At 38.2% G+C, this 17,142-nt stretch overlaps 1 protein-coding gene and 1 long non-coding RNA gene across 2 annotated transcripts; both read left to right on the forward strand.

Annotated features, from left to right (window-relative positions):
* Positions 1 to 1,033: 1,033 nt before the first annotated feature.
* Positions 1,034 to 4,428, forward strand: LOC135947156 (uncharacterized). The gene is made up of 4 exons (XR_010575596.1): positions 1,034 to 2,585; positions 2,726 to 2,864; positions 2,933 to 3,055; positions 3,119 to 4,428. It is a non-coding gene; the product is annotated as an uncharacterized LOC135947156 (long non-coding RNA).
* Positions 4,429 to 13,802: 9,374 nt separating this feature from the next.
* Positions 13,803 to 16,500, forward strand: LOC135945648 (uncharacterized). The gene is made up of 2 exons (XM_065493467.1): positions 13,803 to 14,019; positions 15,232 to 16,500. The coding sequence occupies exons 1-2, from the start codon at positions 13,987 to 13,989 to the stop codon at positions 16,441 to 16,443; spliced, it is 1,245 nt and encodes a 414-aa protein (XP_065349539.1). The 5' UTR covers positions 13,803 to 13,986; the 3' UTR covers positions 16,444 to 16,500.
* The last annotated feature ends 642 nt before the right edge of the window (positions 16,501 to 17,142 follow it).

Consider the following 17,142-nt stretch of genomic DNA (forward strand, 5'->3'; position numbering starts at 1 on the left):
CGAAACCAAAAGATCTCTGATTCATTTATCCTCATTATAGGGACTTAAATGTTACAAATTTAACTAGAATGAAATAGTGTAGATTTCAGATATTTTTACTTTTTTATTATTCTATTAAAAAATGAATAGTTCATTCTCTAGAGCGCGGCGGTGGTTGAGTGTTCACGGCTTGATTTTTCATGCGCCCCCAGGATCACGCCAGTTGTACGTTTTTGTCGAAGCACACAAGAGCGTTCTGCTGCGAAGGGAAAGTCTGCCACGTGCTACTTATTTAATTGTGAAGCATCGCGCGCCACCTTTTGCTGCCCAGCTTAAATATGTGCACGGGCTAAACACCCTCGGAGGGTGCTGCGTTGCAAGCTCGTCTCTCTGATCTTACACGCTTGCAACGCATCAACCTTCAAGTTAGTCCCATCCACTGTTCCTTTATAATAGTGCCAACTGATACAAAAAATGTTAACTCCCCAAATATAGCGCGCGGGAATGGGGGAGGAGTCAGGCATCAGGGTTTCGTTTTAAGTAAGGGAGGGCTTTCAAGGGGAGTGGATATCTTTTCTTCTGACTACTACTATTTCTAGAAAGGTTAACACCCTTAAAATTGGGGAGATAGGAGGAGTAAAGCAGCAGAGTTACGTTCCAAAAGGGAGGGTCTATTAAAAGGGTAGGTGTGTATTTGGAGGATCTATAGTCGGGTTTTGTATTTTATTGCTTTCATATATGAACCCTAATTTGCAACATGCAAGTAGCCAATAAATATCAAGATGACCAAGATATCATTCAATATCTTTGACAATATATAAATTTCATGAGTTGGCAACCAGATGAGCTTGCAAAATAAAATTCAAGATAAATGAAAAATGTCTATTTTGGTAATCTTTCACTGCTCTGAACTATTTAATAAACACTTAGAAAATTATCGATGTAAATTGTAAGAAATTTACAAATTTACAATAGACCCGCCAGCTATCAATTGACCAGTTGTATAAACCTTTAGTGATTTTGAAGCCGCCAACAGATGGCGCAACCGTATCCCCAGTGGCCATCCACGTTGCCACCACGAAACCTCGTCCGTGGATTTTACGTGGATGAGTTCCACGAACCTATTTTGCCATTTTTTCTAGTGCACTCATTTGGAAATACTTTCCCATTCGATATTTGACCATTTTTTAGCAGATTTAGTTTGAATTTTTGGGTTTTTAGGGTAAAATTAACGTCCGTGGAACTCACGTGGATGATCCCCAATTTCCCAAATTGAGTTTTTGAAGCTCTTTTTGTGCCTAAATTATCGGTAAATGAATTAAGTGCTCCTCTAAAGCTATTTAATTTAATTTTTTCTTAATTTTTTTGTAAATATTACTTCGTGGAAGGGTCTCCGTGGATGCTCCGTGGATGTTCCGCGGACGATCCCCGGAACTCCGTGGATGCTCCGTGGAACTTACGTGGATGATCCCCAATTTCCCCAGTCATGTTTTTCATTACTCTTTTGTGTCTAAATTATCAGTAAATGAATTTTAAGTGCTCATCCAAAACTAGTTTAGTTGATTTTTTTAAATTTTGTAAAATTCCCCATCGTGGAAAATTTTTCGTGGATGCTCCGTGGAACTCACGTGGATGATCCCCAATTTCCCTAAATCGTGTCATTAAAACATTTTTTGTGTCTAAAAATTATCGGTAAATGAATTAAGTGCTCCTCCAAAGCTAGTTTATTTAATTTTTTATTATTTTTTAAAATTTTACTCCGTGGAAAAGTCTTCGTGGATGCTCCGTGGAACTCACGTGGATGATCCCCAATTTCCCAAAAGCATGTGTTTATAATCAATATATGTGTCTGAATAATAATCGGTAAATGAATTAAGTGCTTCTCCAAAACTATTTGATTTGATTTTTCTTTAAAATTTTGTGTAATTTCACTTCGTGGAAAGGTCTCCGTGGATGCTCCGTGGATGATCCGCGAATGATCCACGGAACTCTCTTAACGCAAAAATGAAAAATAGCATGTATTTGAAGCAAATTGTTCAGTTCATGAGCTGCCCCTTTTCGCTTTTTTAAATTCATTGGTCATGTCATTCTTGTTTAAATTTCTAAATTTTGGAAATTGGTTAAGTGTCCGTGGAGTTTTCGTGGATGAATCCCCGGACACTTAAAACATTTTTGGTTCGTTGGTATTTCCTATAGGTACGTTAAATTGTTAGTATTATTTAATAAACCATCATCAAAGTTAATTGCTAGCTCAGAAAACTCAATATTTCCAAATATATTCTGAAATCTACACTCGCCACCTCGCCAGAATAGCCGCAGCCGTGTTTCAAACTTTTGAAAAGCGCGCGCACTCTTACTGGCCGCAGCAAGCCAATGAGCGCTGCCGCTTGCCTGTTGCTGTTTGTTGACAGACGACCGCGAGCGCGCGGACGCGCGAGCCGAGCGCAACGAAAAAGCCGTTGGACGACGCCGCCGCGTAATTAGTGTCAGTTTTCGGCCACAATTTCGCCACTAAGTCGACCAGCAATGTTCTTAAGTCAGTGATTGCAGTGAAATCCGAATCCTGTCCTGTTCAACCCTCCCAGCAAAGATGCCGCAAATCAAAGGTAAGGACTTGGAATTATTTATTTGTTACGTCATGTTCTCGCCGCTGTTTAAAAGTTCAGCTACATAAATGTAGTTAGTTCAGTTGGTTTTAAGCCAATTCGTTCCGTTGTAATTAATTATTTGGCCGTGTTTTTTGCAGACCTGTGCCAGCGGCTGACTTTTTGTGTGACAACAATGCAACTTGAGCAAGCTGTGTCCTGAAACTCTGCGATGTGTATGTAATTATTGAAAGGATGTCTGGTTTGCAGCTTGGGTGCAAGATCAAAACAAGCTAACAGGTACACCTACACCAAAATTATCATTTTACATATATTTATAATCATCCTCTCTATGTCTGTGTCTGTAGGCTTGTATACTTATACTATGGCTGAGGCAGATCAGGCCGAGGATGTCAGACACAGTCATGGATGGGAAAAGCTTCCAGCACGATTGATTCCAGCCTGCACTCAACTTATGCCGCATTTTCCAGGTAAGCAGTTAAATTTTTGGCGCAATAATGAACAAATATTAACAATTTTAATTTATTTTTCAGTCTGGAGTCTGCTGGTGCTAATTATTACTTGGATGGAATAGAAGCGACTCCGGAGCTCAAGACGAAAAGCTACATAATTGTGTGACAGGATTTGGAATTGCTGGACCACACCTTTGAGGAAGATTGAGTGATTCATGTGTATTTTTGTTTTTGAGTGAGGCTATTTTTGAACGACCGCCACCGGAGCCGCCTCAGCCAAAAGCTAAATTGTTGTATTTTATATAGATTATTCATTTTAAGGCTAATATCTTTGGCATACACATACTTGTATTCACTGTAATAATGTTGGTATTAAACTTCAATTAAATACCAAACATTAATTTAGTGAATACAGGTATGTGTACAATAAATTTATGTTTGAGCTGACATTCATTCATTGAATTTTCTTGCCAGAAACGTTTTGACAGCTGAAAATTTTATATCAAATATTTGTTATAGCCATTATAGGTTTTAAATTGGCTATTTGTGTAAGCCTTTCGAAGTCGGCGTAGCCGTATACTTCCATTTTAAATTCCCATCGACTGACGTCAAGTATATAATCATGCTGATATATTTCATGGGTTTGAAATGATTTATTTTGATTCTGAGAACCAAAATCAGTTTAGCCAATCTCCGTAGAAACATGGAAATAATATTTTTTTTTCAAATCTGACGTTTCGAAGGTGATTGGCTAGACTGACTTTTGCTTTTAGTACATCAAATCAAATCAATTAAAGGGTTTTGAATGCAGAGCGGTAAGATCATGTGTCTTTATTTTCTCAGTGGAAGTGCATTAAAATAAAAAAGTAACAGCTGGCACCATTTTTCGGGAGCAATATTACACTTAGGGGTTTTCGAAGCTTGTGAATGTTAAAATTTTTAGATTTCTTAATTCATTGTCTTCTCTTTTTTCTCATAACCTTATGGACACTTTACTGTAAATTGATAAAATTCTCTGTATTGATCTATTGTTACTGTGCATGTGTCATCTTTTTGTAATCGAAATTGTATAAGTAATAAATACAAATTTTAAAATTCTAATGAATGAATTCCATTTGCGATATTATTACCCAGAAAAATGAAACACGATCCACGAAAAATCCCCAGCGATTCCACGTAGCCGTTCCACGGGGAATCTCCATAGATCATCCCCGTGGAATCTTCATAGACTATCCCCGTGGAATCTTCATAGATCATCCACGTGGATACCACGTATTTCGGGCGGACAATTTCTACGGGGAATCCACGTGGACCATCCACGTGGTTTCCACGTGGGATCCGTGGATCATCCACGTAGGATCCCCGTGGAGTCCACGTGGAATGGCCACTGGGGATATACTTTCTTAAAAATTTAATTTTAATGCATTTCCGCTGCGATTTTTAGACTTAATCCTGCCACTGTGCTTTCATCACTTAATATGCTCTCTTTTGACGTTCTCAAAACCAAAATCGGTTCAGCCAATCGCCGTAGAGTGATAAAAAAAACTATTTTTTGAAATAAAACATATTTTTGACGGTTCTACGGCGATTAGTTGAACCGATTTTGGTTTTCAGCTCGTCATAAGAAAGAAAATCAAATGAAGTATAGTTATAGATTGAGTCTAACAATCGCAGCGGAAATGCCTTAAAATTAAATTTTAAGAAAAAAGTATATATGGTTGCGCCATCTGTTGGCGGCTTCAATCACTAAGGGTTTATACAACTGGTTAATTGCTAAGTTATTTCGGAATAAGTAAATTAAAATCTTTGTTCTTTAGTCAAGAAATATGGGAAGCATATTATGTGAAATGTTCATCAAGATATATATTGCGACGTAGATACACTGCAAGTCAGGGGTGAGAAAATGACACTGCGCTGCAGTGAGAAAAAATCACCCCACCGCATCTCACTGCTGCGCGGTGCGAAAAACTCACCTTTAACACCCCAGGTATAGTGACTTACGGCGGGGTGAGATTTTCTCACTGCCACGCAGTGACATTTTCTCACCCCTGACTTGCAGTGTATAGGATGGTGTGCACCTGCCTGATTTATATTATCATGAAATAGCTATGCAGATAATACATAGGTATATATAAGCTTATGTAGCTGACAGAGGGCAACAAACTGATGAGATATTGATGTGCAGCCAAACTGCATTTCAGCATGCACGTACCATAAAAGTGTCAGTTGGCATTATTCTTATTGTTAGAAGTAATAAGAATTGATGGCATTTTTGTTGCACAAATACATAGTTCACCTTGGACTTCGTTTTAAAGCCGAGTCTATATATAAAACCTTTATAACGCGCAGCCGCATACTTTCTTGCACAATGTTACTTCCCCTCTCGTCCATCTGCGGGGGGAGAAGGGAATGAAATAAACAGACCCTTCCTAAAATTTTAACTGACATTTTATATTTTCAATAAACAGTCAACAATGCAGCAACAGGATGCGTGTGGTATAGACGCCCCCAGCCCCCAACCATCGGGGTTCTGAAAATCCACACATTGAGAGCGGAGTCACAAAAGAAAATTGAAACCCAAGGCGGCCTTTAATAATACTTAAGGTTGCAAGAAGTCAAAGTTTACAATGACGATTTACGAGAAAGATTTATGAGATATATACGCACTCTTAATAATACTGATGATTCCCCGTCGAGCTATAGAATCTAGTTTCTCAGGAATTCATTACTTATTGTTATAAACGCCATGGTATGTGTGGTAGCTCGTCATTGTCAGCTGTATATAATTTTAAAACCGAATGCGACGTTTGCTCTGCACTCGCGGACAGGCCCGGACTGGCACCAAATTTTTTACCGGGGACTGTTGATTTTGGAGGCCCACCGAGCCACCGCAGCCCATTACCCCCCCCCCCCCGAAATTGAATAATTTTCGATTGAAATTAAAGGCAGCTGCTTTTAAATTCGGTGAATAGAGAGCAGGGTTGCAAAAGACCCACATTTAAAAAAACGCAGCGCGCAGTTATTCGCGAAATTGGAGGTCAATTGGACGCGATCTTTCAGCGTAGAAATTTTTAGGTGGCAGTTATATTTGCTTAAAGTACTTGTTAATAGATGGTGAAATTCCAAATTTGAAGCTCGGGAATGGGGGCGTTCCCTATTTTTTCGGTATCTAAAAAATACCCAAAAAACGAATTGTGTGAATGAATTCTAAACTGCAACTCTTGACTGCATTGAGGTATCACCTTGAAATTTTCACTGCCCAACCTAGTTTTTGATCCTGAACAACTTTTGCATTTACAAAAAAATCGCAGGTCGAAGGTCAAGGACACCTTTTGCGACCTTTTTTTGAAAATTCAAAATTAAGGGATGATAGCCCCCTACGATTTTTTTGGGGTTCAGGGCTGAAATGTAGCCCGTGAAATTCTGCACAAACACACCAAGTTTCATAGGTGCAATCGCGATAGTTTTGCTGCAATTCGAATTTGAAGTTTGAAAAACTGCTCGAGGCCGCTTGACCGCGCATGCACTTTGAGCGGCGAGTTCGCCTCTCGTTCTTCAAGTTGATTTTTTTCGCATTTCATTTGCTTAGAAACACCAACGGGGCCTAGGGTAGACCAAGTAAGGTCAAAATCGACCTTCCATAAATTAAAAATTTAAAAATTTTGACCATTTCACACATCACGTCTGGATTAATGGCTACCACAATTACTTCAAGAACCGGTTTCAGGATTGTAATTCGGCAGTTTTGGCTGTATATTTGAGCTCTACGGTGGTGAAAACCTATTAAAGAACACCAAGTTCGATGAAATTGGAAATTTTCGATATTTCGGATCTCAGGGTCACGTCAGGGACAGACCCTGAAGGTCGATTTCGACCTTCCTTGGTCTACCCTAGGCCCCATTGGTGTTTCTAAGCAAGTGAAATGCGAAAAAAATCAACTTGAAGAACGAGAGGCGAACTCGCTGCTCTGAGTGCACGCGCGGTCAACCGGCCTCGAGCAGGTTTTCAAACTTCAAATTCGAATTGCAGCAAAAGTATCGCGATTGCACCTATGAAACTTGGTGTACTTGTGTAGAATTTTACGGGCTACATTTCAGCCCTGAACCCCAAAAAAATCGTAGGGGGCTATCATCCCTTAATTTTGAATTTTCAAAAAAAGGTCGCAAAAGGTGTCCTTGACCTTCGACCTGCGATTTTTTTGTAAATGCAAAAGTTGTTCAGGATCAAAAACTAGGTTGGGCAGTGAAAATTTCAAGGTGATACCTCAATGCAGTCAAGAGTTGCAGTTTAGAATTCATTCACACAATTCGTTTTTTGGGTATTTTTTAGATACCGAAAAAATAGGGAACGCCCCCATTCCCGAGCTTCAAATTTGGAATTTCACCATCTATTAACAAGTACTTTAAGCAAATATAACTGCCACCTAAAAATTTCTACGCTGAAAAATCGCGTCCAATTGACCTCCAATCTCTGCTCTTTTAGATAACTTTTTGGAGAATTTGAAGCTGCAAATAGAATTTTAAATAAAAAAAATCATACAGTAGAGGAAATTTTACCTTTTCCGACCGAAAATCTTAGATTTTCACAAGGGGAAAATGGAATAAATTCATTTCTTGAATTTCTTGCGCATGAAATTGGTAAAAATTGAGTGGTAGAAACCGTTAAAAACCAGTGGTGAAAAAAAATCGGGTGGTATTATTAAAGCAAATACATCCCTGATAGTTGAGCTGTTTATTTTTCCGTTTTTATACAGAAATATTATCCTGCTCAGGATGTGACAGGAACAGGAAGCTCATGAATTAGGGCTACATACAACCAGTATCCAAAACTAGTTGAGCAGGATATTTCTGTAGAAATACGGAAAAATATAAAGCTCGCTATTCACCGAGGAAGCTGCCATTCATATCAACTGATTTTTAACTGTACGGATTATTTAGTTGTGCAGTATAAATATATATCATCTGAAATGGATGAAGTGACGTTAAATAAATCAATAATCGACCTGCTCTGGCCTAATTATTTTGGAAAACTGGGAAAACTCGACAGTTGAATAAGGTTGCGTTATTGCTAAGATCTGTGTGTTGCTCAAAATTCACTCTTGTCAGAGGTTCAGAGCCTCAGAGCAATAAAAATATTTTTGTCCGATTATAACCTTTTTACCTTTTGTTCAAATCAATTTTTTTCTTCAAATTTTATTAAATATTCGACTTCCAATTAAAAATAGAAACGTATTCTAGAGCACTCACATCAGCCAGCCTGGCAAAATTTTGGTTAGCCAATTTGGTTTTAGTTCGCCAGGCACGCAAGCCGCAGGTCAAAATTTCGAAAATGGTAAGAAAGAAGTTTCAGCTCCTTGGGCCGTTTGTTGGCATATTTCTCTAATCCAAATGTAACAAAAACGCAGCCCAAAGCACAGTTTCCACGCTAGTTTAAAACACGCAAAGCGAATTATTCACTCTCGAAGTGGGTGCCGCCGAGTCCTATAGTGCCTGATCAAGCTCTCGGTTTAATTTTTATTCCTGTGTGCACAGACAGAAAAATCAAGGATATGGTAGTTTTTCCCGTTTGTTTATTCCCCAAGATATGATAAAATGAATTAAATGAGGAGCGGGCCGAACGGCTAAAGCGGTGGCCCGGTGGGCATGCAACCTACGTGACGAAAATGAAAATTTATTTTTCAATTTTTTTATGTATTTAAAATTTTTCCTTTGATTTTGAAATTATTTTAGCCAAAACAAAGAATTGAATAATATGAAATTGTGTTGCCTCCAGTCCCAACACGGGAAAGCCACTAAAAAAATATGGGCCGCGAAAGCCCCGAACGCGGGCAGCTTGACAGTCAGGTCTTGAACAGGTAATATTGGGAGGTCCGGGCGGCCCACTTGGGCCGCGGCCCACCGGGGTTTGGCCCGGGCCTGGGCATCATGCATCGGTGGAAAAGTAAGGCCTATAAAATGGGCTTTAACATAATATGTATATTTTAAAATTAAAATGTTGTGTGTTCCACAGAAATTTGGCAATGGCGTGCAGAAATATTGAAGTCAGTGAGTGAATTTCCGGGTGAAGCGGATGAAATTTGAGCATAAAATCATATTTTCCAGGCGTCACAGGTTGAATCCAGACAAAATAATGCCATATTTTGAAACATTGTGTGTATTTATATTATATAACAAGGAAATGGGATGAAAAAACCGGTCAAAGTCATGAGAGCCTATACAACAAAATTTTAAAGAAATTGTCCAAATAAAGTCTGGTAAAGATAATAATATTTAATACTAATAGTAAATGGAATTAGAAGCAGAAAGGAAGTACCGGAGGGTCAGAAAAGTTTTATATAATATTATTAAGCTTTTGAGGCCAAATCCGTGTGGCATATTTCTGAACGGGCAAATCGAGTTAATGCGGTTCCCGGAGAGAAGCCACTCCGGTCACGGAGGTGCGTTCTCATGTTTTGCTCGGAGTAGTTGAATTCAGCTAAAGTTTATTTATTTAGATTAAAAAATATTTTATGTTCTTTAGCGGAGGAAATTTTATTTATTTATACTCCATTATTCAACATGCACATTTTTTTAGTTTTTTTTAGTTTAGTAGTTCCGAGCCTACGTAAATCGCCTAAAAAATTAATTTATCAATTTACTTGTCAAATTTTTAAGTATTTTTTAATAATAATAGATCAAACTATTCCGTTATTTTAAATTTTTAAGACACGGGAACAGAAAGGTTTGAAAAATTTCCTATAGGGTATGGCGGAAAAGAAAAAAACTAGAAATTATTTTTCTTATTCTTTTGTGCGTTTTGTAAATTTATTTGTTGCTTGATACTTTTAGGTCGCAGTTGTAAAATTTTGACGGTTAACTAGTTGTAAATTTCAGATCATTGCGAAGATGCAAGCCTTTTCCAAAGAGAGCAACAATCTTCTAAATCAGCTCAAATATAGTTTTGAAAAAAGCAGGAAATATATGGGGTTTTTGTGAACGAATATTGAATATATTTATCTTTGGAACTTAAATCTAAAGCTTTGTACATTTTTTTCAAATTTAATGCAATATGCTTGCATATAATTAGTTTTTTGACTTATTTCGGGACTAGAAATCGGTTAATATTATTAATAAGCTTTTGAGGCTAAAGCCGGGTGGCATATTTCTGAAAGGGCACATCGGGTTAACGCGGCTCTCGGAGGAATGCTCTCCCGTCCCGGAGGTGCGTACCGATCCTTTGCTCGGACTCGAGTGCACAGAGCAGTGTTAGTCAGCGAAAATGGTATTTATTTAGATTAAAAACTCTTTATGTTCTTATGTGTACCAACTTTTATTTATTTATACTCCATTATACAACATGCACATTTTTTAATTTAGTTGTTCTGAGCCAACTATTTATCACCTAAGAAAATAATGTATCAATTTGCTTGTCAAATTTGTTAAGGAATTTTTTAATAATAGATCATGCTGTTCCGTTATTTTAAATATTTAAAACACGGGAAGAGATAGATTTGAAAATTCTCAAATAGTGTAAATGTTTTTAAAATAATAGCTGCTCCTTGGCAATATTTCTTCTTGCATTAAAAAAAACTCTTCAAATCATTATAACTGATAAAATGTAACGCTTTTTCAATGTTTTAAACATATTTAAAGAGACCCTTTCTAAATATGTTAAAAATATTTTATGAATCTTTTGGCAATATTTCGAACAAATTTTCAACAGAAATCGAATCACTTTGAAGATCACTTGGAAATCGTTTGAGAATCTTTTCACAATATTTTGAAATTATTTTCTTTTTGTTTACTTTTAGGATTCTCTAAAATGGCGGACACAGCGCTTGTTCTTGCAGCTCTCACGGACGTGCATGTCCAGTCAACATTATGCCACCGAGGATTTGTTCAAATCATCATTTGTACCAATCCGGATGGCATTCATGTTGAGCCAGACATGCTAAGTCCATTGAACAAGCAATGTGCCGGAACCATCAAATTATTTTAAGTCAAAAAAGGAAACAAAAGTTTAAGAGTAATTAACATTCATGAATTTTTATTAAATATTTGCAAATGAATTTCACACAGAAAAAGGGCTAAATACAACGTTGGGAGCCAAGTACCGATGATGCCAACCAAGCATAAACAGTAGGCAGGGATGCCGACGAAAATTCTTTGCCCCCAAATAAGCGCTTCTCATTGGCAATCACGGGTCGGGGGATATTTTCGCAGATCTTGAGTCCTGATGGTACCTCTGAGAATTCCCTTTGTTCCCGCTGACAGGAAAATTCTACGGCATCTAACGATCATAACATACGTAAATGCAGATATTTCAGTTAAATATTCATATATTTAGGGTTAGGAGGTGAAAATGAAACCCTGCGGAATCTTCAACAATTCTTCTCTTATTGAAACAGCTAGTCTCTTGGCGACTTAGTATAACAGTTCACAAGGACCTTTAAACAAAATTGATAAACGACTTAGAATTGACAATTTTAAGAGATTTGGCTTGAAGAACAATTTAAAATTAGAAAAGAATTACCCGATTGAGCCGGGTCCTTCACAATTAAACGCTCGGAACTCTTAAGATGCGACTTGTTGGCTCGTGTGTCCGGCGAAAACTAATTTAAATTAAAAATCTCTCTCTCTGTTGAATTAACGAATTTCTAACAATCATGAATAACAATACCCTAGGCTAAAAATGAAAAAGGAGTGGGAGCTCGGCTCCGCAACCACTACATATATACAAATTGATAATTCTTACCTGGATTAACTTTAATGCTGAATGATGGCTTCAATTCACGCGCGTCGGTGCAAATTCTCCGAGTTCGCGATCACACCTTGCGTTCCGTTCACGCAAGCATCATGCGGCGGCGTCACATCCGAATATGAACTTGAAAAAATTATTTCTGCCGTTCTTTTAGCCGTTAACGGCAGACGGAAACTTGGGCAGGAATACCCCCACTTTACCCCCACTGCAAAAAGTAAATCATTCCAAAAAATAAGTTCAAAATATTTGCGGAAACCATTTTTAAAACATTTTTCATCTCGAGTGTAATAAATTAAGTTCCTTACAAAATATCTTTAAAATAACTTGAACGATTATTTCTGTAAAATAATTCGAAAATATTGCCAAAGTATTTTTTCCCTATACCATCAACAATATTGCCCTGTAAGGATGTCTGAAAACATTTTTAAAATAATTTGAAAACTCCCCCAATCTTTATCAAAGATCTTTTGCTACCTGGGTTTGAGGCAAAAGAGCCGGGTGGCATATTTCTGACCGGGCACATCGAGTTCATGCGGCTCTCGGGGGTTGCAACTTGGAATGCGGAGGTGCACTCTGATGCTTTGCTCAGACTAAATTTCTCGGAGCAGGTTTAGTCAGCAAAAGTTTATTTATTTAGAGATTAAAAACTATTTTGTGTTCTCTTGCGTAGCAACTTTCATTTATTTAAATCAACACGCACATTTTTTAGTTGTTTTTTTAGTTTAGTTTTTCCGAGCCGACTAATCGGCAAAAAAATTTATTTATTAATTTGCTTGTCCAATTTTTCAAGGATTGTTTTTAATAATAAAAAGATCATACTTTTCCGTTATTTTAAATAAAGATACGGGAAGAGAGAGATTTGAAAACTTTCCAATAGTGCATGGCGGAAAAGAAACACAGAAATTATTTTTCTTATTCTTTTGTGAGTTTGGTAAATTTATTTGTTTCTTGATAATTTTAGGTCACAGTTAAATTTTGACGATCAACTAATTGTAAATTTCTGAACAATGCGAAGATGCAATGCTTTTCCAAAAGCAACAATCTTCGAAATCAGCTCAAATATAGTTTTTAAAAATGAAGGAAATAAATATTATATAGGGTTTTGTGCACGAATATATTTATATTTTGAACTCACAATTAAATCTAAAGCTCTATATACATATTTTTCAAATTTGATGCAATTTTTATCCCTGCACATAATTAGTTTCTTTGACTTATTTCGGGAGTAGAAATCGATTGATATTAATAAGTAAGGCAAAAGATAGCCGGGTGGCATATTTCTGACCGGGCACATCGAGTTCAAGCGGCTCTCGGGGGGTGCAACTTGGAATGCGGAGATGCACTCTTATGCTTTGCTCGGACTAAATCTCTCGGAGCAGTTTTAGTCAGCTAAAGTTTATTTATTTAAATTAAAAACTATTTATGTTAATTTGCGGACAATTTTGCACAAATAAAAAACGCATTTAGCGGAAGAAATGAAAAGCTGTTTCGGCTCCCAAAGCCTCATCAGCAGTACTTTATGACTTCCTGAATGAAACATCTTCCCTTCTAGGGAAGAGCGATTCTGATTCAGGAGGTCAAGCAAACAGATTTAATTCATTTTCTAAGATATTATCAGTTTTTAAAATATAACGTAAAAACTGTTGATATGCCAGAGTTCTCAAAATTGAGAAATAAATATTATTTCAATAGAATTACTAATCTGAAATTTTTGAGTTGGTTTCAGAAAGTAAAATTAGCAAAGTGAAAAAAGTGGAATTTGCTCGGTTTGCGTACTGGACAGCTATTTTTACTAAATATAATTAAATAGATATATATAAATATTACCTTAATTCTGCTTCTTTTCGTAGGGCTAAAAGATATGGGCGAAATTAAAAGGAAATAATTTTCCATCCCTCACAATCAGTACAACCTCATTCGATTTCATTGCCTGCAATGATTCCGACAGCCATTGTTTCTCTTTTTTATAATGTTTCGGCATTGTTGATCACTTGGTAAGTTCCCTGCGTCACCTCTCTTAAACTAATTTACTATATTGCATGCCGTAAAAGCGGCAGAGACGCATACAGTGCAATTATCACCAAGTGCTATTAGGGCAGCCAGAGATAAAGCATTGCACCACTTAATTGCGCTTAACTGCCTTCATCATGTCCTCCTTCATTTAATTGTTCCTCAAAGCTGTGGCAGACGCGGTTGAGCAAGTGGACAAAATGATCCTCGTGGCCGTTCTTGTGGCATTGCAGGTCCGTTAACTATTTGTTCACGTATTTTTCTGAAAGAATTTTTTTTTATCAATTTGCTTGTCAATCTTTTTAAGGAATTTTTGTAGTACTAATTGTAAGATCATGCTGATTCGTTGTTTTAATTTTTAAGACACGGGGCAGAGATAGATTTGAAAATTTTCAGATTCTATGGCAGAAAAGAAAAACTAGAAATTATTTTTCTTGTTTTCTGTTTTGTTTAAAGAATCGATTTTGTCAATTTATTTGTTGCTTAGTACTTTGGTCGCAGTTAAATTTTGACGATCAACTAAATGTAAACTTCTGATCATTGTGAAGATACAAGCCTTTTCCAAAGAGCAACAATCTTGAAATCGCGGTTAAGAAAATCTGCCAGATTTTCAGGGTTGGAAAAGCAACGGATTTTCTTGTAATTCATGTGCTATATCTGGCTTTTGATAAAATTTTAATGTTTTACAACTTCAAATATTAATTGTGAATTATTATTGGGGCCTGTAAAAACAATAAAAACTAAGAAAACGTCCAAATTTTTATAGATTTTCCCTTAGAAAACAATAATAATAATATTTACTTTATCTCCATGAACAATTTTGTGAAAATATTTACAATAAAAAGTACACCGACTATTTACGACTTTTAACTTTGATACAGTCTACAATTTCAACTTTTTGGCCACATTTATAGCCGAACAGTCTCTAGAGCTTCATAAAACTGTAGAGTTAGGTTTAAGAGAGACCATTATTAACGCCTATCAATTTTCCACTGAAGTAAATGCATTTTGAAATTTAATTTTAGTAAAAAAACACCATTTAAATCAGAAATTAAAGTTTTAAGATAATTTATTATAAATAGATATTGGGAAACCTACTCAAACTGAAATTAAACTAGTAATTACATACTAGCCAATTTTAATAAAAATGTTGCAAAAAAGGGATATCATGTCCCAATTAAAAAAATGAATACGTGTCATAGCGCGATATTTTTATAAGATAAAAAGAACGCAATACGCGTAATACGTTACTATTTGTGTTGCAAATTGAAAATAGATAAACCATCCAAATTCAATAATAATTTTTCCTCCAAGAAAAGTTAAAAATATAGATTTTTAAGAAAAACCAGAAAAATCCAAAACTCCGTCTAGCTTTTACAGCTTTTTAAATACTATTCGCTCTAAAAATAATGTCCGCATGCGTAAAAATTTGCAAACTGAATTAGGTGACTTGCTCGACGAGTCAGCAGCTCGAGTGCGCGCCGGGCCAAGAAATCGTGTGTCCGACCAACGAGACGTTCGCCTGGTGCGTGTATACGCAGCACCAAGACCGCTGCCCTGCAGAGCTCTACTGCGATCCGTCCCTGTCGTACATCTGCTCCGAGGACCCGCCACCACAATCACCACCACCGGCCGCCACGCCTCCGACCGACATCCCCTCGGACGATTCTCCTCCCCCGGAGTTTGAATGTGACGAGGGCGTTGTTTGGAACGACCAAGCAACACCGCCATCCATCTGTACCAGGCCCGGACGCTTCCAAGACGCCAGCGACTGCTCCAAATTCCACGTGTGCTTGGACGGCGGGCTCAACCTGACGCACCTGCAGGTCGAATGTCCTCAGGGCAGCCACTTCAGCGCCAGGTTGTCCAAGTGCGTCGAACCCGAGCGGGCCAGGTGTTCGCCGCGCTTCCAGGGCTTCGAGTGCCCCGACATTGGGCCCGTGCAAGACCCTGAAGATTGCACCGCTTTCAGGATCTGCCACCCTGACGGCACCTGGAGGCAGTACCAGTGCCCCAAAGGCTCCAACTTCGATCCGAACAGGTCCAGGTGCTCGACAGACGCGAGTTTGGTTAATTGCGAGTATAAAAAACCAGAAAAATTCCATTGCCCTGCGAGAGGTCTTTACCCTGACGGAGTTAACTGCAGGAAGTTCTACTACTGCATTCCTCTGGAGGATGGCTCTTTTGCTCAGGGCGAGGCCAAGTGTCCGCGTGACTCGGTTTTCAACCCTGAAACCAAAAAGTGCACCGTAGACCTGACCGTGTGTCGCGACGTTGAGAAATTCTGCAGGTCTCGCCGCCCTGGAAGGTACCCAGCCATGGAGGGGTGCTCCAGCTTCTTCTGGTGCGGCCCTGACGGTGCCTCGCAAGAGTACACCTGTCCTTACGGCAGCAATTTTGATGCAACCAGCGGCATGTGCAAGTACGAGAGCAGATCGCAGCAATGCGAGACGCAACACTCACTTTGCAAACACGAGGGCAGGTTTCCGGACATTGACAACGATTGCGTTGGTTTCTTCGTGTGCGTCTCGTCCCATCAGAGGTGGAAGGTGCAACGGTACCAGTGCCCGGACGACACAAAATTTGACTATGCGAAAGGGAGGTGCCGGCCTAAGGAGAAAACGCTTGGGTGTCACCAGGCCGCCGTTTTTTTGTAGTCTATTAAAACAGCAGAATCGATAAATTAAATCCTTAATAAAATTGACTGAATTCTACATTTCCTATTTTCTTATTATTTCATCAAAATATTAAGTGGACTGTGAATTTATGACGGATAAGTGTTTTTTAAACTTTAATTGTTCAGAGGAAAAATCTACTAAGTTCCCAAAAAGTAGATTAAAAATTGGCAGAAGACCCCAATTTAAAATTCAAAGTCCTAGTCATGTAATATTAAAGTTTTTTATCTGATAATTTCTCTCCTATATCCAGTTCTGGGCTGCGGTGCGTGGCGACCAGGAGGTGTGCAACGAGTTTGGCTTCGTCTGCAACAACTGCACCACCTTTCGCCTCTGTCCGGACGTTGGCCTGCCTCCCTCTTCAGAAATTATGAAATGCATTGCCGGCTTCAGCTGCAACATGCAGTCGGAACTGATCTGCTCAACAACTTGCTCCGTTCCCGAATTTGTCTGCCATGGGCAAGGCCTCTTTCCTGATCCTTATGACTGCAAAGCGTACTATGGATGTTTCGTTATACGTAAAAGTGACAAGTTACTTAAACATCGCTACATCTGCCCCAACAACTCACGATTTGAACCTGGAAAAAAAAGCGGAGAGGGAGCTTGTACTTTTAATTTTGTGCCAGACTGCCCATGATAATAAATCAAGATGCCCGTAAAGGGTATGACTTCTTCTATAAA

This window comes from Cloeon dipterum, chromosome X (genome assembly GCF_949628265.1).
Source record: "Cloeon dipterum chromosome X, ieCloDipt1.1, whole genome shotgun sequence".
Lineage (NCBI taxonomy): Eukaryota > Metazoa > Arthropoda > Insecta > Ephemeroptera > Baetidae > Cloeon > Cloeon dipterum.

Excerpts from the sequence above, each read along its gene's own strand:
- LOC135945648 (XM_065493467.1), top strand. The coding sequence starts at position 13,987 with ATGATCCTCGTGGCCGTTCTTGTGGCATTGCAG. Across the intron at positions 14,020-15,231 it reads CCGTTCTTGTGGCATTGCAG|GTGACTTGCTCGACGAGTCA; the intron begins GTCCGTTAACTA and ends AAACTGAATTAG.